This window comes from Talpa occidentalis, unplaced genomic scaffold (assembly GCF_014898055.3).
Source record: "Talpa occidentalis isolate TD23 unplaced genomic scaffold, MPIMG_talOcc4v2.1 talOcc4.4, whole genome shotgun sequence".
In the NCBI taxonomy this organism is placed as follows: Eukaryota; Metazoa; Chordata; class Mammalia; order Eulipotyphla; family Talpidae; genus Talpa; species Talpa occidentalis.
In genome coordinates, this window is record NW_023604295.1 from 93,920,676 (window position 1) to 93,946,947 (window position 26,272).

Here is a 26,272-nt window from a genome sequence, read left to right on the forward strand (position 1 = left end):
GATTTCCTTAACGTTTTAACATACATTACAGAAATAATAGAAAGCATATTTTCTCTCCTAAGGGAGAGAAAAAATGCCTAAATGCCTTTCCCCCAACCAGGTGTATAAGTGCTTCCTTTTAGTCTGAAGGAACTGACTTAGATACATGCTGATTTGTGGACCAGAACATTCCACAAGGGAATTCCATATCCTCACTAGTGAGATTACTCAGTATCTTTCGCAGAACAAAAATTTTCCTGAAGCATTTGGAAGGACAAAAGAGGTGGGTAGCTCTACTCTCCAAAATGCATGGGTTCATTAGGAAGAATAAAAGGATCATACATGCTTGATAGTCAAGGTATAGTGTCCACCACAACTATTTTAAGACCTATCAAACTGGTGTTATAGAAGAGTGAGCCATTTTCTAAACCAGACAATGACCAACCCTTTCCCTTGCCCCTTCTACAAGTTCTAAATTTCATATTTAAAATAATCTAATAGGGAATATTTTAGATTACCTTCTTTAATATAATTATTTATATATATATATTTTATTTTAGGCCTCATAATGGGATTGATCTTACGCTATGCTACAGCACCAACTGATATTGAAAGTGGAACTGTTTATGATTGTGGAAAACTGAACTTCAGTCCATCAACTTTATTGATTAATATCACTGACCAAGTATATGAATATAAATACAAGAGAGAAATAAGCCGGCATAACATCAGTCCTCACCAAGGCAATGCTATACTTGAAAAGGTAAGGGACCTATTGGTCATAGATTTTTTTTTCCAGTATAAATAATATGTGAACCATTATATGTGAACCATTAAAAAGGTCTTGCATTTTACATACATACAAAAATATATGCCCTTTAGTAATAACACACTAGTGGGGTGACTTAATTGATGAATTTTACTCTTAGAGCAAGCTCAATGCTGTTTTTTTTTTCTTTTAATGCAAACAGTTGTAATAGTTTAAAAGAACATAATAGAGCTGACTCTGCCTTTAATGATACTAGATTGAAGTTTTAGGTGCCATTGTGTATATTGCTAGCTGACTACTTCCTTCCACTCTAAAGCCAAAAAGAAAATGTAGGAGAATGAAAAAAAATTGCATTTGCAAACCTCATCTAGGGGGACTAGCTTTGGGCTGCAACACAAAGCACTGACCCCTTGACTGTTTATGAATACATTGATGCATTCACACTCAAGAGAGCTTGATTGGGTTTTTTTGGGCATTTGGGTTGTTTCCATATCTTAGCTGTTGTAAATAGTGCTGCAGTAAGCATAGGAGTACAGGTTTCCTTTTGAAAGTCATCATCTTTTTTTTTAAAGATTTATTTAAAATAAATGTACATATACACAATGGAATATTACTCAGCAATCAAAAAAGATAAACACATGCAGTTTGGAGCAACATGGATAGAGCTAGAAGGGATCACACTCAGCAAAATGAGTCAGAAAGAAAAAGAAAAATACCGGATGATCTCACTCATAGCAGGAATCTAGAAAACCTAAACAAGGGACCAGGAAAAAGACTAATTAATACAAAGTAAAAATCAAAATCAACAAGCAACTATAAACCAGAGATACACTACTGGGTGGGGGGGAGGGGAGAGGGATAGGGAGCTGAAGGACTATGGTCAAAATAAGGGGGGGGGTGCAATTGTATGAGGAATATAACCAAAATGAAAATGCATACATTGTGCAAAAATGAAAAAAGATGTAAGAATTATATAAAATAAAAAAAATAAAAGATTTATTTATTATTTATTATTTATCTTTAATTTATTTTAATTTTTTTAAAGATTTGTTTATTCATGCATACAAGAACCAGGGTACAGGCCAGATAAAAGGGAGGGTGAGAGGATTCACCAGAGACAGAGTGGGGAACAGAACAGGAAGACTGACTGAAATACACTGCTGAGGGGAGTAGCAGGCGAGACAGGAGAGGTCTGCCGCGCCATGTGGGTAGCTCCCAGGCTGGCTGGAATCAAACCCACACTGCAGAGGCTGTGGACAGCTCCACAGCACTGCATTTTACTGCCTGTGCCACCAGGGGAGGCCCAGATTTATTTTTATACAAGAACCAGGCTACAGGCTAGATGTGCAGGAGGGTGAGAGGATTCACCCGAGACAGAGTGGGGAACAGAACAGGCAGACTGACTGAAATACACTGCTGAGGGGAGCAGTGGGCAAGACAGGAGAGGTCTGCCCTGCCATGTGTGTATTTCTGCCCTGCCATGTGTGTATTTCTGCAGCCGGTGCGGATCGAACTTGTGCTGCAGAGGCTGCGGATTGCTTCATAGTGCTGTGCTTAACCTCTGTGCCATTAGGGAGGCCCTGTATACATCTTTTTCTATTTTGAAAGATTTGTGGCAGGAGGGGAGTCACTTTTTCTATTATTTTTACTCTTTCAAGATTGTTAATTTACAGTTTTTTTTTCCACGTTATCTTTCACTAGCAAATTTCTAGGTGAACACTCCTTGAGCATTTGGTAAGAATGCAGTAAAGTAATATGAATTAAGGTATTAGCCTAATCTGACTTAGGAAAGTGAATTTAAGGTACACAAAAGCAAATTAAATATTATATTTTTAAAATAAATAGATGCAATTTTTAGATCTGCTGTTTTGGATTATCTGTTCCATGTGATTCTTTTGTTTATATGAATAATAGATGTTACCTATTATATATTTTTAGATGACAATTTTGGCAGCATTGTATTTTAATTAAAACACCCTCTTCAGTGCCTCCCTGGTAGTGCAGGAGGTTGAGCGCAGAGCTGTGAATCTGTCTGCAGCCTCTGTGGCACTGGTTAGATCCCAGCCAGTCGGCGAGATACCCACATGGTGTGGCAGACTTCTCCTGTTGCACCTGCTGCTCCCCTCAGCAGTGTATTTCAGCTAGTCTGCCTGTTCTCTTCCCCACTCTGTCTCTCATGAATCCTCTCACCCTTCTGCACATCTGGCCTCTACCCCAGTTCTTGCATAAATAAATAAATAAATAAATAAATAAATAAATAAATAAATCTAAAAAAAAAACCACTCTTCAATTGTGCTTTATATCTAACACTGTATGTGGACATAACTATTTCCTACAATTTCTTATACTTTTTAAAATTTTTTTAAAGATTTATTTATTTATGCATATAAGAATTGGGGTACAGGCCAGAGGAATGGGAGGGTGAGAGGATTCACCAGAGACAAAGTGGGGAACAGAACAGGCAGATCAACTGAAATACACTGCTGAGGGGAGCAGCAGGCGAGACAGGAGAGGTCTTCTGCGCCATGTGTGTGTCTCCCTGGCCAGGGGTCAAACTCATGTTGCAGTGGTTGCAGATAGCCTCGTAGGTTGTGTCTTAACCCTTTGTGCCACCAAGGAGGCCCTTTCTTACACTTTTTTATCTGCATTTTTAAGCAGCAAACAGATTGAACTCCCAAAATGTAATCAGTTTTCTCTTTCAGTATAGCAATTTTATTCTTTAATGATTGCCAACAAACACCTATTCAGAAACTTTGTTACTGTATTGATTGTTACATATTGTTTGTTACATATTGATTGTTTTGTCAGCAACCAAAGTCAAGTGTTTGCTTTTAGACAATTAATGCAAGAGATAAAGAAAATATCTAAGCTGTTGGGACCTCCCACTCCCCACCTTAAACTTTTCAGTGTGTGGATCTGCACATGGAATACACATTTGACCTTGAACAGCTCAATTAGCTAATTCCTAAATCATGTGACTCATTAAGTCACAATTAGCAGTTGCTTCAGGCATCCAGTGTTTGCAATGGGCAACTCAGTTCCCAGAGAAAATCCTCTCATGGCTAAAGGAGAAAGGTTGTCCACCAATGCTTATTAAATGCCTTTATGTTGAAAGGAGCTTATCTATAAATGTCCAGAGTATTTTAATACACATTTGTTACTTATGTGACACTGTGGGGACACTCTCATCAGTCTGTGAAAATGAGCAATGTATAGCCTGTCTTCCTTTCTGGGATTTCTCTACTGCATGCAACAAGTTATTGAACTTGAACTAATCAATCAGTACATTGAACTAATCAATCAGTACATCTCAGATGTAAAAGAACTCCAAAGAAGGGTCCCCTGGAATGTTTATAGGGAGGTAAAATTGAGGAATGGGGGGAAATTTCAGGACCAGAGAGATCTTCCATACCTTCTTAGAAAGTTCCTTGATCTTTTTTTTTTTAAAGATTTATTTATTTATTTTATATGAGAACTGGGGTACTGGCCAGATGCGTGGGAGGGTGAGAGGATTCACCAGAGACAGAGTGGGGAACAGAACAGGCAGACTGATGAAACATACTTCTGAGGGGAGCAGTGGGCGCGACAGGAGAGGTCTGCCATGCCATGTGGGACCCTCATCAGCCGGCCGGGATTGAACTGGCGCTGTCGGCTGTGGACAGCTTCACAGCGCAGTGCTCAACCGCCTGTGCCACTAGGGGAGGCCCTCCTTGATCTTTTTAATCTCCAAGTTTTTTATCTGTAACATGGGGGAGATTAGAACTTATTTTGTAGGATTCTTTTCATCTTTAAATGAAATGGTGGGGCCTCCCTAGTGGCACAAGGGGTTAAACATCAGGAAGAAATCCATAGCTACTGTAACACGAGTTTGATCCCCAGCTGGCCAAGGAGCTACCCACATGGTGTGGCAGACTGCTTCTGAAATTGAACCCTCTCATAGATGAACAAAACAGGAATTTAAGCACTAAAATTTATTAAGTCAGTAGTTCTTAAGTTTGTATGCATTATGGAATCACCAGAAGCTTCAAAAAATTCCTGATTCCTGTGCTGCATCCCTGAAGTCTGTGATTTTACTGCTTTAGGGTGTGGCCTGAGCTTTGGAATGTTTAGATTACTGGGCAATTCTAATGAGCAGACAGGTTTGGGAATCACTGATTTAATCCCAGGTGTGTTGGATGAACATGGTGAAGAGCCAGGCCATTTCTGTGTTTCTCCTCATTTCCACTGCTGAACATCTACCAGCCCCTTCGATTTTGTTCCTCAAACACACCAAGCACTTTCTTGCTTCAGGACCTCTGCATGTCTTGCTTTTTGACTAAAATGTCTGCTCTTCAATTGTTGTAATCTTTTTGTCCCTAGAGCTTGGATTTGAAATGCTCTCTCTTCAAAGAAGGACAGATTTCCCTCTTCGACAAATTTCTCACATTATTCATTCTCTCTCTCTCTCTCTTACATGTGTGCGTATGTACATGCTTGCACACACACACGCACACGCAGACATAGACACACACATCATTGTCCTTCTTACATTGTTATTGTTTACTAGACTGTAAACTTCACAAAGGTATGGATCATGATATTTCACGACCAGTGTGTCTTCGGTGTCTGTCATAGTGTCTTAGGCGTAATAGAGCTAAATGAAACTAACATACTATCTGATCTTAGTTGTGCACATGAAGGTAATAAATTTATATACAGAGAAATTATATGATGGGTCCAGGGTCATCTCCTCACCATTGGAAAGGTTTCCCCAGTGGCTCTGTTGACAGAGAAGGGCAGCAGCGTGTCTTTGGCTGACACCTGGGGACTCACAAAGTGAGATAGGGGGAGGAGGTGAGAACTAGAGCTGAAGGGAGAGTGGTGGTTGGAGGACAGGAAGAGGCCCAGCATCTCAGAGCAAAGGAGTTTTGTATGGTCAGAACCACAGGAAGAAGTGCAGTGTGGTGATGATTCAGAAGCTATCAATGTGGCCCCTCTGGGTCCTTTTCCTTTGTGGTACAGATTAAAGTGGATATTTGTCCTTTATTTTTAAAAGTTACATTACAGGATGAGGAAGTGAGTTTAACTTTCAATTAGAAGAATGTAGTTTAGAGGCTTGGATAAAATTCCTGTTTTCTGTATTTAGAAAAGCTGGAATGAATTCCTGTGCTATGGAATCCCCTCTTGGAAGATACTAGGAACAGTCCCAGGCTTGATGGCTCCCTGAGTTACTTCCATTAAGAGGGTGTAAAACTGGAAAACATGTGAACTGCTGGCATTTAAATAAATAGCATATTTTTATGCTTTGCATAACCATATAAAAATTTCAGGAAATATCACATATCAAACTTGTTTTGTTTATGCAGGTAAATGTGTCAAAAAAATTCTTTTTTAAAATATTTTCATTTAAAGATAGTGAAACAACCTCCTGATAGAATAAATCTAAATTGTGCTGTTCTGTATCTTTCCAGTTGACATTTCCTGTATATTTGTAATTTTTTGGTGTGGATCCAATGTATCCTTAACGAGTTTTAACCTAGTGGAATCTATATTCTATTAAAGAATAGCTTTACAAACATTACTTTGTTATATAAAATATAGAAACATCAAAATGTTTATTAGGTATTTCTGAATTTCCTATCATTAGGAAGTTTTAAAATTGAGAGTTTGAGAACTTTCTCCATCACTATTCAATATTTTCTCTCTCACTTTCAACACAAATGAATAGAGTGAGTACCATTGATTTCAATTCTGAAATAAGATCTATAATCTGAAGGAGTTTTCTGGTAAATCAGGGTAAAGCCCAGCCTATGAAAACTACACCATAGGCAGGTATCAAAGGAGAAGGCCACAGGCACTCAGAAGGGGGATGTATTATTTCTTTTTAGGGGTGATAAGAAATATTTCAAAGAAAGATACTTGACTGATTCTGTGGCAGTGATGTTTGTGGTAGGTGGAGGTGGTAGAGACTTTCAAAGCAGAGGGAAAAGCTTAAAATAGAGTTTGAAAAGGGGGTTGAAAATATTCTAAGAGAGAAAAACATTTCCAACTTACTGAAGTATGGAAGACCAGTGAATCGGAAGGCTGGAAATAAGATCAGAGCTTGATTATGGAAACCTTTGCATGTCAAGTTCAGCAATGCCCACGATGTTTGTAGTCAGTGGAAGAGTGTGGTGACAAGAGTGAAGGAATAATTAGGGTGAGGGGTAAAGTGTAGAGAGTGAAAGCAAAGAGACAGAGGAAGCCTAAGCTTGGATGGTAACTGAGAGGCAGATGGAAGGAAGGAAGTGACCATAGAATTTAGGCCAGTTCAGCACAAGGAGGACTAGAAAACAGCTTACGTTGCTCTCCTGGTTTTGTGGTTTCACAGAACGTGGTGGGGCAGGAATGAAGAAGTTAGAAGTTCAAGGAAAGGACTGATTTTAAAGGGAAATCACAAGTACAATTTAAAACTGATGAATGAATGAATGAATGAATGAATGAATTGATGGATGGATCTAGCATTAATTATTTATGATTCATTTCACACATTGTATGTTTACCAGATTGAGTTGGAAATGTCAGCAGGTCACTGAACTGAAAGGTCTTGCACTCACAGTAAATTTTTAACAGTTGTCAGCACAGTTAAATTTATACTTCTTATCATTGACTGTAATGTAAAAAGTCAAAGGAAATTATCCAATGAACATTTTGTCAAGTCTTCACTTCCTGTTTGACAAGTGACACTATCATTTGGTAAGGGAAGTTATTTTGGAATAAGTTACACTGCTGAGTAATTTGTCCTGTCTTGTTTTGATAGAGAATTGCCAGACTGCAAAGAGTTCAGTGAAGCTATTACCAATTGTGGTGATAATACTGTATACTTTAGAGATATTTTAAGGAAACCCTTATAGCACCAACTAATCATATGACTTTCAAAAATAATTTTGCATTTGTAGCATGAAAACATCAATATCTTAGCTTTTTCTTGTCCAACTTTCCCCAATGGTGATTTTGACTTTTTCTGGTTTATAGTTTTAATTCTCATATCTTTATTTATAAGTTACTTTTTTCTTTCAGTTCTTCCCCATGCTTGCTTATTCTGTCTGCAGAGGTCAGAAGGCAAAGCTCTTCTAGTAACAGGTAAAACTTGACCAGAAAGTATTATTGGACCACCAGAAAAATATCTGCATCTGATGCAAGGACACTTGGGTAGGATTAAGAAAAAACTGGAGCGGGCCTCCCCGGTGGCGCAGCGGTTGAGCGCTGGGTTGCGAGGCTGCCCGCAGCCTCTGCGGCGCCGGTTCGATCCCCGGCTGCTCCCCGGCCACCAGAGGAGGGTCCCACATGGCGCGCAGACCTCTCCTGCCGCCTGCTGCTCCCCTCAGCAGTGTACTTCGGTCCTTCTGCCTGCTCTGCTCCCCGCTCTGGCTCTGGTGAATTCTCTCACCCTCCCGTGCTTCTGACTGTACCCAGTGCTTGTATAAATAAATAAATAAATCTTAAAAAAAAAAAGAAAAAACTGGAGCAAGGTCTCTTCTAGAACTGTTAGAGGCATATTGAGAGAAACAAGCATCATAATAAATCAGCACTTGGGGCTTAGAGAAACACTTGTAGTATTCTATCAATTATTCCTCCATTCTTTAGTGAACAGGAATTCATGGTTTACTTCTCTACGTAACAAGGTTTGGCTCTTACTATGTGAGATGGTCTTGGGGAATAAGCTCAGCAGTGAGTGGAATGAAGCTGTTTGGTTAGACCTAACTCCCTTCCTTCTAAACCTAGGTAAGATATCTGCTGTTAATAAAGAGACAATATTTTTATTTGTTTTAGGTGTTTTTTCCACCTTTGTTCAACTTTGCAGAATGTTGGCTTAAGAAATAATTTTATAAATATTTCTTTTTTTTTAAAGATTTATTTATTTTTATACAAGAACTGGGGTACAGGCCAGAGGCATGGGAGGGTGAGAGGTTTCACCAGAGACAGAGCGGGGAGCAGAACAGGCAGACAGATCGAAATACACTGCTGAGGGGAGCAGCGGGCGAGACAGGAGAGGTTTACTATGTTATATGGGAATCTCCCTGGCCAGCCAGGAATCAAACCCCCCCTGTAGTGGCTGGGAACAGCTTCACCCCACTGCACTCAACCCGCTGTGCCACCAGGGAGGCCAATTTTATAAATATTTCAAACCTAAAAATTTCATGGATTTTTTTTTTTTTTTTGCTTTGAATGGTATCTTTTATTTATTTCATTTTTCCTAGTGTTACTGAGATATAATTGACATATGACATTGTAGTTATTTAAGGTATCCAACTTGATGATGTGTACTTATTGTAAAAGGATGACCACAATTAGTTAACAGCCATTACTTCACAGTTTGAATTTTTTCTTGTGATGAGAACTTTTAGCATCTATTCTTAACAATTTACAACTATATAATAGCGCATTGCTAATAGTTACCACGCTGCACATAATATCTCCAGAACTTATTTGTCATTAATTGGAAATTTGTATCTTTTGATCCCTCTTCACCTATTTCACCACCTCACTCCCCTAGCCTCAAGCAACCACCTATGTTTTATATTTCCATGAGTTTGATTTTTTTAGTATATTCCACATGCATTGATAAGTGAGATCATATTATATTTGTCTTTCTTTGTCTGACATTTCACTTAGCATAATATCCTCAAGTTCAGCCATGTTTTTTTTTTTTTTGCATCTTATTTATTTATTTATAGCTTGTCTTTTTTTTTATAATAATAAATTTTATTTTTATATTCCCCATACAATTGCAACCCCCCCATTCTGACCCCAATCCCACCCTCCCACCCCCACCCCCAAAAAGTGTCTCTGGTTCATAGTTTTTTGTTGATTTTGATTTTCACTTTCTTATAGTCATTCATTTTCCTGGTCCCTTATTTAAGTTTTCTAGATTCATGCTATGAGTGAGACCATCCGTTATTTTTCTTTTTCTTTTTGGCTTATTTCGCTGAGCATGATCCCTTCCAGCGCCATCCATGTTGCTGCAAATTGCATGTGTTTATCTTTTTTGAATGCTGAGTAATTTTCCATGGTGTATATGTACCACATCTTCTTGATCCAGTCATCTATTTTTGGGCATTTGGGCTGTTTCCAAAGCTTAGCTATTGTAAACAGTGCTGCTATAAACATAGGGGTGCAGGTGTTCTTTCGAATTGATGTTTCTGTGTCCTTTGGGTAAATACCTAGGAGTGGAATTGCTGGATCATATGGAAGCTCTATGTTTAGTAGGTCCAGAAATCTCCACACAGCTCTCCATAGTGGTTGGACCAGTTTGCACTCCCACCAACAGTGCAGGAGAGTTCCTTTTTCTCCACACCCTCACCAACATATGTTGTTGCTAGTTTTTTTAATATGTGCCATTCTCACTGGTGTAAGATGGTATCTCATGGTAGTTTTGATTTGCATTTCCCTGATTACAAGTGATGTTGAACATTTTTTCATATGCCTGTTGGCCATTTGCATTTCCTCTTCAGAGAAGTTTCTTTTTAGCTCTTCTGCCCATTTTTTGACTGGATTATTTTCTTTGTTGTTGTTGAGTCTCATCAGCTCTTTGCAGATTTTTGTGATCAGTCCTTTATCATTAGTGTTGGGTGCAAAAATGTTCTCCCAGTTGGTGGAGTTTCTCTTTGTTTTTGTTTTTGTCTCTTTTGCTGTGCAGAAGCTCTTTAATTTGATGTAGTCCCAGCTGTTTGTCTTTGCCTTCACTACCACTGCTTTGGGTGATGTCTCTGTAAAGATGTCTTTGATGTGCAAATCACGTAGTGTTTCGCCTATATTTCCTTCTATGTATTTTATGGTTTCAGGTCTTATGTCTAGTTCTTTAATCCATTTTGAGTTGATTTTTGTGTATGGTGTGAGGTAGTGGTCAAGCTTCATTCTTTTGCATGTAGCGATCCAGTTTTCCCAGCACCATTTATTGAACAAACTTTCTTTGCTCCAATGCATAGTCTTTGCTCCTTTGTCAAAGATTAGTTGACCATAAATCTGTGGGTTTATTTCTGGATTTTCTATTCGATTCCATTGGTCTGTATGTCTGTTCTTGTTCCAATACCATGCAGTTTTGATGATTATGGCTTTGTAGTATAGTTTGAAGTCTGGGAGTGTGATGCCTCCATTCCCTTCTTTTTTTTTTCAGCAGAGCTTTGGCTATTCGGGTTTTTTTGTGATTCCATATGAATTTCATCAATAATTGTTCTATTTCTTTGAAGAATGACATTGAAATTTTGATTGGAATAGCATTGAATCTGTATATTGCTTTTGGTAGGATGGCCATTTTAATAATGTTTATTCTTCCAATCCATGAGCAGGAGATGTCTTTCCATTTCTTCTATTCTTCTATTTCTTTTATTGTGTCTTCTTCTATTTCTTTTAACAGTGTTTTATAATTTTCTTTGTATAGGTCCTTTACCTCTTTTGTTAGATTTATTCCCAAATATTTAATTTTTTTTGTTTCAATAATAAAAGGGATGGTTTTTTTGATTTCTTCTTCTTCAGATTTATTGTTTGCGTATAGGAAGGCTACTGACTTTTGCGTGTTGATTTTGTATCCTGCCACTTTACTGAACTGATGATGAGTTGAATTAGTTTTTCTGTGGATTTTTTGGGGTTCTCTATGTATATTATCATATCATCTGCAAATAGTGACAGTTTGACTTCTTCTTTTCCTATTTGGATTCCTTGGATGTCTTTCTCTTGTCTTATTGCTCTGGCTAGGACTTCCAGTATTATATTGAAAAGCAGTGGTGAAAGTGGACATCCTTGTCTTGTTCCAGATCTTAATGGAATTGCTTTCAGCTTTTCACCATTGAGAATGATACTGGCTGTTGGCTTGTCATAGATGGCCTTTATGATGTTGAGGTATGTTCCTTGTATCCCAAGAATTTCAAGGGCTTTTATCATGAATGGGTGTTGCACTTTGTCGAAAGCTTTCTCAGCATCTATTGATATTATCATATGGTTTTTATATTTCTTTTTGTTGATGTGTTGGATAACGTTGATTGATTTTCGGATGTTAAACCATCCTTGTGTCCCTGGAATGAATCCTACTTGGTCGTGGTGAATTATCTTATGGATACATTGTTGGATTCTGATAGCTAAAATTTTATTGAGGATTTTTGCATCAGTGTTCATTAGGGAGATTGGCCTGTAGTTTTCCTTTTTTGTGTTGTCCTTGTTCGGTTTTGGTATTAGTGTAATGTTGGCTTCATAGAATGTGTTTGGTATTGTCCCTTCCTTCTCAAATTTTTGAAAGAGTTTGTGAAGGATAGGCACTAATTCGTCTCTGAATGTTTGGTAGAATTCATTTGTAAATCCATCAGGTCCTGGGCTTTTGTTTTTGGGGAGGTTTTTGATTACCATTTCAATTTCGCTGCTTGTAATTGGTCTGTTTAGGTGTTCTATTTCTTCTTTATCTAGCTTTGGGTGATTGTAGAGTTGTAGGAATTTGTCCATCTCCTCTAGATTGTTGAACTTGTTTCCATATAACTGTTCATAGTAGTTACTGATTATTCTTTTGATTTCTGCTGTGTCCGTTGTGATTTCTCCTCTTTCATTTATGATCCTGTTTATTTGTGCTTTCTCCCATTTTTCCTTTGTGAGCCTGGTTAGGGGATTGTCTATTTTATTGATTTTTTCAAAAAACCAGCTCTTGGTTTCATTGATCTTTTGGATTGTTTTTTTAGTTTCAATTTCATTTATTTCTGCTTTTGTTTTTATTATTTCTTTTCTTCTACTGGTTTTGGGGTTTTTTTGTTGTTCTTTTTCTAGATCTTTGAGCTTCGAGATTAGGTTGTTTCTTTGAGTTCTTTCTTGTTTCTTGATGTGAGCTTCTATTGCTATATATTTTCCTCTTATTACTGCTTTTGCTGCATCCCATACATTTAGGATATTGGTGTCCTCCTTGTCATTCAATTCAAAGAATTTTTTAATTTCTTCTTTGATCTCCTCATTAGTCCAGTGGTCTTCCAGTAGAGTGGATTTTAACCTCCATGAGGTAGGAAAGTTCCTTGCCTTCTTTTTATGGTTTATTTCTACTTTGATGCCTTCATGGTCAGAAAAGATGGTTGGTATGATTTCAATCTTGGTGTATCTGTTGATGTTTGTCTTGTGCCCCAGTATGTGATCGATCTTGGAGAATGATCCGTGTGCGCTTGAGAAAAATGTGTACTCCGTTTTTTTGGAGTTTAGTGTTCTATAAATGTCTATTAAGCCCAAATGCTCTAGGTCCTTATTTAGAGCTTTAGTTTCTTTACTTATTTTTTGTCTTGTTGATCTATCCATTGTTGATAGTGGTGTGTTGAATTCTCCCACTACGTATGTGTTTTCTCTGATGTCTGTTTTCAGAGAGGACAACAGTTGTCTGATATATTTTGGTGCTCCTTCTTTTGGTGAGTATATGTTAATGAGTGTTATTTCTTCTTGAAGTATTGTCCCCTTGATCATAAAGTAGTGGCCATTGGGGTCTCTTTTTATTTTTTTGAGTTTGAAGTCTGTTTTATCTGATATAAGTATAGCTGTTCCTGCTTTCTTTTTTGGTCCATTTGCTTGTAGGATTGTTTTCCATCCTTTGACTTTGAGCCTATTTTTATCTTTTGCAGCTAAATGTGTTTCCTGGAGACAGCAAAAGGTTGGGTTTTGTTTCTTAATCCAGGCTGCAACTCTGTGTCTTTTTATTGAAGAGTTTAGTCCATTTACATTTAGAGTTAATATTGATATGTTAGCATCTGTATTTGCCATTGTGTTTGTCTTTCCTTTGATTTTATTTATTTATTCTTTTAATAACTTTTTTTTTGGCCTTCTTTTGTTGTTATTTGTCCCTCTGAGGTTCTGGCTTTAGGATTCCTTGTAGTATTTTTTGGAGTGGGGGTTTAGTTGTAATGAAATTCCAGAGTTTCTGTTTGTCTGGGAAGGTCCTTATTCTTTCTTCATAGAGGAAGGAGAGCTTTGCGGGATAGAGTATTCTTGGTTGGCATCTGTTTTCTTGGAGTCTGTTGACTATGTCCCTCCACTCTCTCCTTGCCCGTAGTGTTTCTTCAGAGAAGTCTGATGTCAGCCTGATTGGTTTCCCTTTGAATGTTATCTGTTTCTTCCCTTCATTATTTTTTCCTTGTCCTGGATTCTTGGGAACTTTACTATTATGTGTCTTGCTGTATTTTTCCTTTCGTCGTGGAAGTTTGGTGTTCTTCTTGCTTCTTGTATATCAATTTTCAGCTCCTTCTTTGCATTTGGGAAGTTCTCTTCAATTATCTCCTGGAATATTTTCTCTGTTCCTACATCTCTCTCCTCTCCTTCTGGTATTCCTATAACTCTTATATTTCCTCTCCTCATGGAGTCAGATAGTTCCCGAAGTCTTTCTTCGTTCTTTTTCCTTCGTACTTCTCTTTCCTTTTCTGTTTTGGTTCTTTTTATTTCTGTGTCTTCAAGAGTACTTATTCGTTCTTCCATTTCGTCTATTCTGCTTTCATTGCTTTTCCCAGAGTTCTTTAGTTCCTCCATTAATTCTTTGATCTCCTGCGTTTCTTTTGCTTCCCTCTTTAGGAACTCAATTTCCTTCTTCTGATAATTGTTTTCCTTTATAAGTTCTGTCATTTTTTTAATCATGGCAATTTTAAATTCTCTTTCTGGAAGGCTCAGAAGTTTTTCCAAGTTACTGTCGTTGCAATCTGGGGGGTGGTTTTCTTTTTGTGGTGTGCTCTTTTCCTGAGGGGTTGTTAGGTTGCGTGTGGTTCTTCTACTCCCTACTGTCTGTTTTCTAATTTGTCGTATGCACGGACTGGCCAGCATCTTGGGTGAACTTCTCCGCTCCCCTCTGGCTCCTCCAGGAGCCATCTCTGGCTTCTGAGGGAGCTTTCTGCTGGTTTCAGGCAGTCTTTACTGAAGAAATGTCCCTGTTATAAAATGGCAACGCAGGACTCAGTCCCTGCGCATCCGGTCTCAGGCACACTCTTCTGAGTGCCCGGTCCGCCCTGGCTGTGGGTGCCTGCTCCCTCTTTGGTCTCAGACTGCTGGTCGGAAGGGGCCTGGCGTGGGCTAACTTCCCAGCTGGCCACTGTCTCCTCTGGGAGCCTTCTGCCCGAAATTTCCCTGTTCTATGGGGTGTTAGTGACTTTTTTTTCTGGTCGCTAGGTGGCGCCAGAGATCTCTCCTATTGTCCTTGGGGTGGCTGTTTTTCGCTCTCCTCCCCCCCCCCCCCCCCCCCCCCCCGTGGGACAGGGAACAGAGCGGGAATGGTACGGTAAACCTCAACGGCTTTGGGGTGCTGTGTCTGCCTTGTGCCCCACCGTCGTGGAGAACCCACACCCCGAATTTCGTACCCTGAGTCTCAGTTCCAAAGCCCTCAGGTCCCGGACGCAGGCTGTAGCCCAGTTCAGTGGCGCGGGAATGGCGCCTTTTGCACCCTGCTCCCGTGCCTGGGCGCCTGGTTCCTGCTTACTCAGTGAGGGACTTTCACCTCAGTGAGGGCCTCCGTGCGTCTCCCTGCAAGCCTAGGTCGCAGGCGTGGGGACCTGGGCACCTGCGATCCGGATCCGTGTTTGCTTTTCAAGCGCGCAAAGCGCACCGCTTTTCCACGCAAGCTTACCGGCCGGCCCGGGGCTGAGTGCAGGTCTCCAGAGTCTTTTTTGTTCTCTAATGGCGCCGGGACCCGTTCGCTCACTGCAGCGGTGAATCCTGCAGGGTTTTCCACAGCTCCCGTTCACGGGGTGTGGTGTCAGCCATGTTTTAACAAATGGTAAGATTTCCTTTTTCATGGCTGAATTTTTTTAGATATATATGCCACTTTTCACTTTTTCTTTACCATTGATGCAACAATTCACATTTAGATTGTTTCATGTACTCTTTATTGTAAATAACACTGAAATGAACTTAAGGGTGTACAAACTTCTTCAAGATAGTGATCTCGCTTCCTTTGAATATATGCTCTGAAGTGGATTGCTAGATCATATGGTATTTTTTTTTTTTTTTGGATGAATCTCCATACTATTTTCCATAGTGGGTTTATCAATTTATATTCTCACCAACAATGCACACCCTTCTCCATACCCTATTTTTGTTATTTTCTCTTTTTGCTAATAGTCATTCAACCAGGTGGGAGGTGATATCTTATCGTGATTTTGATTTGCATTTCCCTGATGATTAGTTCCATTAAATTTTAACATAGTCTTGAACAATTTAGATTTTCTTCACTCAATTAGTTATTCAACAAATGCTTATTGGAATTCACCACATGCCAGGCACTTGGTATAGGAGCTGCCAGTATAGCAGCAAATAAAACAAAGTCCTTGCTGTCATGAAATTTAGATTCTAAGGGAGAGATAAAAAGGGGCAAATCAACATTTGTAATTTAGTGCTATGTGGTATGTGCTATGAAGAAAAGTTAGAAATGTGAGAAATTGGAAAGCATAGGATATTAAAATATGTCCTAGAGGGAAGGCCTCATTGAGGAGATGAAGTTGGAGCTGAGATCTGAATGAAGTTGGATGTGAGCCAGATAGAGATCTGGCAGAAAAGAATTTCAAATTAGAGGGTAAAGCTAAATAACAGTAAATGGCTTCACTTTCTGGCAGTCATTTTTTCTGTTTCTTGCTGTTTGTGGTAGTTTTCATTGATACTCAAGATCATTTTGTCTGTACAAAAAATCCTGCAAAATTCTGTTGGCTGCAAGAAAGAATAGTGAAGGATAAGAAGAGATTGTCAACTTGGAATGGGGACTGAAATTCAGAAAATGACAAGAAATTTCTGTCCAGGGGCTGGCATGCTCAGCTTAATGCTCTGGCCATTTTTGTAGACTTGCCTTCAGACTGCATAGTCCTAGCACCAAAGAGTTATTCTGTTACACTTTGACTCTAACTCAGAGCATCCCAAACTGCAAGATTAATCCTCCTAGCCAGTGTTCCTTCACTAGTTATGTTTGAGAAATTTTGGATTTAACCATTGCCACTACTGCTTGACTTTCTGAGATAAGGTTTCGAATTCAGCACTCAGAAACTCTTCTGACCTTATCAGAGAGGACTGTTTGCTTCTTCACAGATCATCACTCTGGACTCATGTTCTAAGAAAACTGACTATTGAAACATTTATTTGGAGCAGGGATTGCATTCTAACCCACTGGCAAATTTACTTCTTAAAAATTAGTCTAGCGGGCCTCCCCAGTGGCACAGAGGTTGAGCGCTGGGTTGTGAAGCTGCCCACAGCCTCTGCAGCACCAGTTCGATCCACGGCCGCCAGACAAGGGTCCCACATGGCGTGCAGACCTCTCCTCCCGCCCGCTGCTGCCCTCAGCAGTGTACTTCATTAGTCTGCCTGTTCTGCTCTCCGCTCTGGCTCTGGTGAGTTCTCTCACCCTCCCGTGCTTCTGACTGTACCCCAGTGCTTGTATAAATAGATAAACAAATCTTTAAAAAAAAAAAAAACTAGTCTAGCTACTCAAAATAATGTAAAAGCTATTGGGGAAAGTCGTCCCTTGGTGTGCCATATGATTTAAGTATAGATTGTACTGACATCTTTCATACTCATTCTTGGTTGGGAAAGGAAAGAAGCCATGAGACAGTATGTGACTAAATTGAATGCAGGACTGGTGTTCCTTCTAAGATGACAACATTTAGTATGAAGAAAGGTGGCTACTGGAGTAGAGAGAATGGCTTTTACTAGTTTCAAGTCCTAGAAAATACCTCTCAAAACTGGAATGCCCACCCATGTCCCACCTACCCCTACCTCCCAATAGTGCCTGATCTTAGACTATCAAGACTTAGGCTATCAAGTTCATGGTGGTGATTCTTGGGTCTTTATAGCTTTGTCCATATATAGTAACAGAGGGTTTCATCCATCTGACCTTCCATTTGCCTAGTTCCAGAAGGGACTTAAAGTGTTATCACAGATGTATTTTCTAGAAACTATGAAAGCCAACTTGCAGAGCACTGTAGATGGGTGCTTCAGGATGTTGAGTAGGTAACACCCACTTAGGTATCGAGGACTGATTTTCACAGCTGTTGGGTAGGGGATTGTATGACTAGGGATGCAGGAGCTATTTCCTCTACTTTCTTTTCCCATTTAATTTGAGATCACAGTGAATTATGTTCAGCTAAATGCCAATCTGTAAAAAATATGACTCATACCATGTTATTTGATATAATTTTCTATTTATTAATTCTCATATTTATTACATGTTATCACAGAACAAAGTATTTCTCCTAGATGGCCTTTGCAAAATAAAAAACCCCACAAGATATTATTCTTTCAAGCATCAGCACATATGATAGGAATTGGCATGTTTGAGGCAACATAATATCATGGTTAGTACCCTAATGACTTAATGTTGTCAAAAGGGACAATATTTGTACCAACTGCCAAAGGTTATTATTATCAGAACTCAATGAAATATTTCACATAAAAGATCAATATGCGGGCCTCCCCTGGTGGCACAGCAGTTGAGCGCTGGACTGTGAGGCTGCCCGCAGCCTCTGCAGCACCGGTTTGTTCCCCAGCTGCCGGCAAGGGTCCCACAAAAAAAAAAAACTAACCAAAAAAAAAAGATCAATATGCTAGGCATGTGGCAAATTCTCAGTAAACAGTAACTATTATTATTAGGTACTACTTGCTAAGTACTTTTAAACATTGATTTCTAAATTTTTAATTATGTACTACATTAGTAATTTTGTTTGTATATACCCAATATATGTCTATATTTTTTACAAATTAGTTGCAAGAACTATTAATATATTATGTACATTTTTAAAAAAGATTTTATTTATTTATTTATACAAGCACTGTGTACAGTCAGAAGCGTGGGAGGGTGAGAGAATTCACCAGAGCCAGAGCAGAACAGAACAGGCAGACTGACGGAAATACACTGCTGAGGGGAGCAGCAGGTGCAACAGGAGAGGTCTGTTGCGCCATGTGGGACCCTTGCAGGCAGCTGGGGATCGAACCGGCACTGCAGAGGCTGCGGGCAGCTTTGCAGCCCAGCGCTCAACTGCTGTGCCACCAGGGGAGGCCCTATATTATGTACATTTTAAAGCAGATATCAAACAAGAATTTTCTAAAGAATGAGATAAAAATGAACCATAAAAAGGCCTTTGCACACAAAAGTGGATTATCTTGTTCACTCTGTAGCATATGCACATCTCAATATAACATCTCATATTTTTAATTCAACTACTTTTCATATCTTCCTTTAAAAACGCAGCTCATTTCTGAAATCTTAAGTACTGTATTCTGAGTCTCAACACCAATAAGTACATGGACTTTTGGTCTGAGATAAGTATGCTCTTTGGGGTTGAATAGTTTTGCATGAACATACTACTCCAGTATCAAGTGCTCTTGACTCATTAATGCACAGTTTAAGAGTTCCACCTGCCATTCCTTCAGGTATTTTAGCTGTGTTATAAGTTAATTTTGATCTGTGACATTTGTATTAATGCCTATCTTTTCATTAGACTGTAGACTTCAATATGGCAGGGGACTAGGCTTTTCTGTGTTACATTGCATCCCCAAGTCGTGACCTGGTACATGGGAGATACTGCTGGCTAGTGAGTGGGTGATGTGAGGAGCGATCCTTCTTCTCTCTGTTGCCATTTCTCACCATTACTCTGCATGTCTTAGTGGCTGCTGATTTTACACCCTGTAGCCTAACACAGATGCCTTTTTGAGTAAAATACCAGGATTCTGATGGCTGTTTACTACTCAGAAGGTTGAATTGCTTGAAGTCTCATCTTCAAATAGTCGCATTCGAGAGAAAAAAAAAATCACATATGGCAAAGAGAAAAAATGATCCTGGGCACAAGAAAGATGGTGGAGTGGCGGGCGGGGGGTAAAGCAGATTTCACATCAGACATCTACCAAGAGCAGATAAAACTTAAAATGGATCTTTTAATTCTCTCCCTCTTTGCTTTGTTCCTTTTAAACATTAGACTGTGGTAAGAGTACACATTTATCATTGCTGGTCTCCGGTGAGTACTTATGTAAGGTTCCTTCCAATTGCATTTCCCAGCTTTTCTCAAGGGCTTTAAGAAGGTCCTCATTAGTAGCTTATACAGCCTGAAGGCAGGCACCACACGAGCCAGCACAGAAGGTGTGCAGACTAGAAGGAAGCTGTGCATTTAACTGGCTTGTCTCCTGTTACTATTGAATCCTCTCCTGAATTAGGGGCCTCCCAGAAGTTCATCTCATCCATTTCTAGTTACAGTGCTAACTGTACGCTGTCTAATTGACCGAGTTCAGTATTTAAGGTTGCCCTGCAAATTTAGGTGCTCATTACCTCTCTTTCTGACTTTTGCATATTAAGTTCTTGGAGAATGGGCTTATAAGGCCAGGTTTAGTGAACAGGACTGTTAAGTATCCTTTTTTTTTTAAAAGATTTATTTATTTATACAAGAACTGGCATACAGGCCAGATGTGTGGGAGGGTGAGAGAACTCACGAGAGACAGCGGGGAACAGAACAGGCAGACTGACTGAAATGCACTGCTGAGGGGAGCAGCGGGTGAGACAGGAGAGATCTGCCGTGTCATGTGGGTATCTCTGTGTCGGGTCGGATTGAACCTGCACTGCAGAGGCTGTGGACAGCTTTACAGTGCTGCGCTCAACCGCCTGCGTCACCAGGGAGGCCCTAAGTATCCTTGATATCAACACCTCTGCATGGGAGAGGAAGGGAGCCTGAGTGGGTCAAGGAGGAAATGAAGCTGTGATGCAAGCCCAGCAATTTGGGCTAGCTCTGGGGAAACCTGAAGTTTAAATGACTTCTCAGCATCTTTTTCAGTGTATTGAATTGACCAGGCTCTAAAATATCAAATCAGGGTCCTCCTGGTGGCCTAAGGGTTCAGTCTCAGCACTATCATCATATAGTCCCACTGCAAAGGCCTCAGTTCATCCCCAGCCAGGGAGCAACCCACATGGTGCAGCAGACTTCCCTGTCTCACCCACTCCCCTCAGCAGTGTATTTCACAGCCTGTTCTGCTCCCCACTCTGTCTCTGGTGAATCTTCTCACACATACCCCACACCTCTGGCCTGCACCCCAATTCTTCTACACAAAAAATAAATAAAAATTTAAAAAAATTAAAATAAAATGTCAAATCATTCTGTCTTTGAAGGTGAGCTACAGCAGCTCACCAGCAGGGACTAAAGACTTTCATTGAAGGGCAAGCCCAGTAGCCAACACACTGAAGCTAGTATGGGAGGGAACATCTTTTCTAGTTTAGGTTCTTGGTGAGGGTATCCCTACCAAGAGGAAGATAGCAAGAGAAAAATAAACAGACGCTTATTAACATATATCTCATGCATATATAATATATATGATATATGCATATATTATATATACATGATCTATATATGCATAAATATATATATTTGAGATACTGAAAAATTTACTTCTTATGGTTTTTCTTCTTTTATAATCCTTATTAATATTATATATTAACATATGTATGTTAATAATATTTATGGGAGAAAGCTGGAGAACAAGAAACCCAAAGAGGTGTCTTAGAATTTAAATGTAAATGCCACCTGCAGCCAAAACAGAGAAGGATGTGGAGTAGGCAAGTTTTAGAAAGGTCACCACATAAAGTAGGTATATTACGGTAAGGTTAGTTATGTAGTATAAGTCTGTGCCTTCACCATGGATAAATTCCTTGTCATTTGGAACCATCCTCCTCAATACAAAGAGGGAGATTATCTTACAAAGTGAAATTTCCTGTATATAAATTTCCCAAGAGGATCATTTGTAGCCTGCTTTTTGAGTTTCTCCTGGGTCTGCTGTTTCTTAAAACAAGACATGGGGGGTGATGGTGATGTGGGTGAATATGTGGTCTCTTATATTTTTCCTTCAGCTGGGAAACTTTATATTGGCTATGTACCTAAGAACAGACATTAAATAATGATTTATCACATAGAGTAAAATTATGCAGTGGAGTACTAGAACAGGCTTGTTCTGGCTCTTGAGAGCTGATTATTTATTAAATGTCCAGAAAATTTTCAAGCTAGTTGTTAAACCACTGGCATCTTGAAATGCACTGTGGTGGGAATATTTACTTAAGTGATATCAAATAGTGTAAATCAAGCCTTGCACACTTTTTTTTTTAGAGAGATTATTATTTACCAGCTCACCACTGAATACTTGCATGTATGATTTCTATTTTAGGAGAATCAGAAATAACCAAACACCTCATTTTCACCTTTTTCCACATTACATGATAATTGCCTTAAAATTCCACTGTTAAAAATTCATGTCTTTAGCTTAAATTCTGACTGCCTTTAAGGTAATATAAAGATGTGTATAACGTTTCTGTCTTAGTTGTTCAGGCTGCTGTTAAAAAATATCATAGAGTGGGTGACTTAGACAACATTTATTTTTCACAGTACTAGAGGCTGAAAAGTCCAAAATCAAGGTCCCAGAGCTTGTTGTCTGGTAAGTGTAAGAAAGAACTCTCTGAGTCCCTATTGTAAGAGTACTAATCCCACTTATGAGTGCTCCACTCTCATGATGTACCTCCCATACGCCCCACTTTCTTATACCTTCATGTTGGGAGTTAGGGTTTCAACATATGGATTTTGGTCGACACAAATATTCAGTCCATTGCAGTTTTGACTAGTCATATTAGACCTAGGGCTGAATCCCATCTATACCTCTGTTATCCTTGAGATACTGGACAAATTAACTTCTTACTGTTTTCCTTCTTTTATCATCCTTATCTATAAAACAAGAACTAGCATTAGAGGGTTGCTTTTCAGAATAGTGAGAAAAAGTTGTTTCATGTAAAGTGTGCTGCAAATATTATTCTACTTCCTTAACATCGGCCCTTGATGGGCACAGTTTTCCTTCCCCCTTGGGGCAAAGTCTGATTTGGGTATGGTGAAGAAAGATTTTATTTTTTTTAACACACCATTTTAAAGGTGAATGCACCATTTTATAAGCACATCACTTTAATTTTACATCAAACTGTTTGACAGCTGCTTTCTGCTGATCTCAGCACCTCTTCCTCCCCTCTCCCCAGTCCCCTTAAGCTTGCCTACTGTCACTGTGGTCCTTGCTGACTCAGCTTTTCTCTGTCTAGCTTCCCCAGGCCATGCCTCCCTGGTGAGGCCTTGTGAAGGGAAGCTGCACACATACTTCAAAGCTAATGTCCAATAAAGATAATGCAAACTCAGAAAAATTGTACAGCAAAGAAAGAAACGCTGTGGGATGGTGAGGCTCCTGTACTTTCTGAGAGTTATAAAGCACCATTTCTTTTGTTTATATCATAAAGATGACTAAGATTAAATTCAATTCCAGATAGGAGGAAATCATTCTTTATATATAGGATTTAGTTGTGTTGAATGATTTTGCAATCCTCTACCGGGTATTGAGAAATGAATAGCTCTTAGGGAGGTGGTGACCATACCAGACTCACACCATCCTATGCTCTATTCTGTCCCCTGTCATGACAATGCTATGGTAGTGGAGGCCAGTGGGTGACCTCCTTTTGAAGGACAAGCTCCCAAGTTTCCACCAGCAACCAATCCAATTTTATACAGTTAGTTACAAGGCCAGAAATCTGGACACATAGAGTCAGGAGTAGGAGTCATTTGTCTTTCAAACCAGGACTCTTGAGAGTGAAGAGGTTTCCATGAACAATTAGACCAGGACAACAAGGGTTACCTGAAACTGTTCTGTTTAAACCAGGACATATAAACACCTTAGTAAAGAGTCACAAAGCTAACAGATGAGTTCGCGAATCTTATATAAAAACATAGGCCATCAGCCACCAAACATTATGGCAACAATCTGGAAAACTTAGGTGGTTTCTTGTGTTTGCAACTGATGAGGACACTTCCACCAGTGGAGTGGGTGACCTGGAGCAACAAGGGTGTAGTATTGTGGTAAGAGGGCAGCTCCTGGGCTCATCACTTGGGTCAAATTCAATTATGAGCTGTATGACGTTGGGTGAGATACTCAACCTCCCAAACAATTTCTCTATTTTTAAAATGGAATATCCCTAACTATTTTGCTTGGTTATTGAGAATTTTAAATGAGAAAATAAAGGTAAAGCACTTAGAATAATGTCTGGCTCATAGTAAGTGCTCAAAGTATATTAATTATAAATTTCATTATAATTATTATTAACAAGACACTAGACTCACAATTAGAAAATAGGATTTAAGCTTGAGTCCTCCTACTGGCCAGTAAGTGACTAGGGGCAAGTCACTTGACTTTCGACCCTTGTTTCCCTCTGCAAAAGTGGAGATTCACCATACTCACTTATCTTAAAGGAATGTTTGAAGGAAAAAAAAAACTATGTATGAAGGCACTTTTAAACTATAAATAGATTTATGAAATACCAGTTTTTAATCTTTATTATTATTATTATTATTATTTTTAATTGGCAAAGACTAATCACCTATAAATGAAGAAGACCCTGACCTTAAGCTCTGTCTGAATTATAATGGTTGTGTGTTTCCTTTTCCATGGCAGTTTGCTATTTAGAAAAGCTTTCTTTATTTCCTTGCCCATTTCAATCTCACCATTATTTCAGGAGGTGAACAGATATTTTCTGAAAGCTCTGAAAGCTTAAGTAATATGGTCAAGATTGATCCATGGCAGAACTGGTCTTCATTCTAAAATTAATGTTAAATATTTAAAATTATAAATTTATATAAAATGAATATAATATATTGTATATAATATACATATATAGTATATGTAAATTAATATTTAATATAAAAATATTTTGTTCTCAATTCTTTCCTTAATCTTGCTGGTGGTTGCATGTACTCCCTTACCTCCAATGAAATATCAGTGTTTACATCTGTCATTTTGTGCATGTATAATATTCACAGTAGTGTAAGTGTATTGCTGATTCTAGAATTTGAATTCCTTAATAGTAATGATAGTTTTGTGGGATCATAGTCTCACAATTTCTCTATAATTTATGATTGTTAAATTTTTCTCTACATTGTTCTCCTCTTACCCTTTTTCTGCAATTTATTTCTGCTTCTACAAACTTCAATGCAAATATACATATACATCTCCATGATCCACCATTTTAATCATTAACATTCATAATACTAAGAGTTCTAGTTGAGGGGATACACTCAGTCTTTCAGTAAGGTTTGGATATGGCATGGATTAACCACTTAACAGGCATTTCATGTGAACTCTCCTGAATCTGATTTAGATACTTTCAGCTATTTTATTGCACTGAAAAATCATGACAAAACTAGGTCACAAACTCTTAACTTTTCCTCACATATTATCACCTTTGATTTTACTTTAATTTTTTTGAAAAGTTTCCATTCTATCTTAGATATTCATAATTGTTCAATGTTTTAAATATCTATGTAGTTTTCATTAGTGATTCTATCACTTTCATGATATAACTTCTTAAATTATAACTTTACACGATGGCATTTGAGGAAAATAGGAGTTTGTTTTTTTTTAAAGGAGGAACCCAAAGAATCTCACAACATTGTACAACTACTGTAAATTTTGCTAAATTTCCATCTAGTCTTTTTACATTTTTTTGTTATTGCTGAAAACAAGTGGCTTCTAAAACTTTGTAACTTGTTTTATTTATTTATTATCATAGCCTAAACCTTTATTTGGGCTTTTAAAAATTCAGAGTAATGGACGTAAATGTGCTTAGTTTGAGTTGTTCCTAATTTTCACTAGTGTAAATAATGCTCGAGTGAATACCTACTGGTATAAAGCTTTGCCTATATTTTGAATTATTAAATGGGCTAGATATCAGATAACAGGCATCAAATATTCATTAGCCTAAATGTCTTATGAATCTTTGAAAAAGGCATGGATAATGACATAGTAGCTAATCTAAATCAGTGGGAAAAGGATGAAATACCAAATACTATGAAAATTCCTGGGACAACTGGCTATCCACATCGAAGAAAGAAATCCGATCCTTATTTCATATCACATAACAAACTTGAGATAGATTAAAGATTTAATTAGAAACAGTCAATTATAAAATTTTACCAGAAAATTTATTTATGATGTCAAGATAGAGGAAGATTTTTTAAAGAGGTTACCAAATGCTGAAATTGTAAGGCTAAAATGGAATACATTTTTCAACATTAAGATAAATAACTTTTGCACACAAAAGACACATAAAAGACAACAAAGCTAAAAGACAAAGTTAAAAACTTTAAGAAAATGAAAAAAGAGAATATATTTGAAATGTAAGTAATTAAACCAGGATATTAACCAGATAGTATGAAGAACTGATTAATAAAAAAATGTTGTGCTGGGTAAAAGACATGATCTGAAATTGCACCAAAGAGGTATCATAAAAGGCCAATGAATCAGAAAATCGTGCTCATTTTATTAGTCATGGAAAATGCAAAGCCAACAATGTCAAATAGATTCCTCCTTATCTGATTGGCAAAATTTGAAATTTGTCAATGTCAAGTTAAATAGACTGTGGGGACATATTCTTATACTGTCATGTGGGAATGCAACTTGGTATAATCACCTTAAAGTGATTTGTCTATGCCTATTAATGTGGAAAACTCATACATCTTATCAACCAGCAGTCCCACGTCT

The 26,272-nt window shown here is 38.4% G+C and overlaps 1 protein-coding gene across 1 annotated transcript in view; it reads left to right on the forward strand.

Moving 5' to 3' along the window:
* The window catches only part of SLC9A9 (solute carrier family 9 member A9), a 630,868-nt gene that overhangs the window by 24,121 nt on the left and 580,475 nt on the right, over positions 1-26,272 (forward strand). Inside the window, exon 2 of the mRNA XM_054700753.1 lies at positions 540-742. Within this exon, the coding sequence (XP_054556728.1) occupies positions 540-742 (203 nt within the window). The remainder of the gene's footprint in view (positions 1-539; positions 743-26,272) is intronic.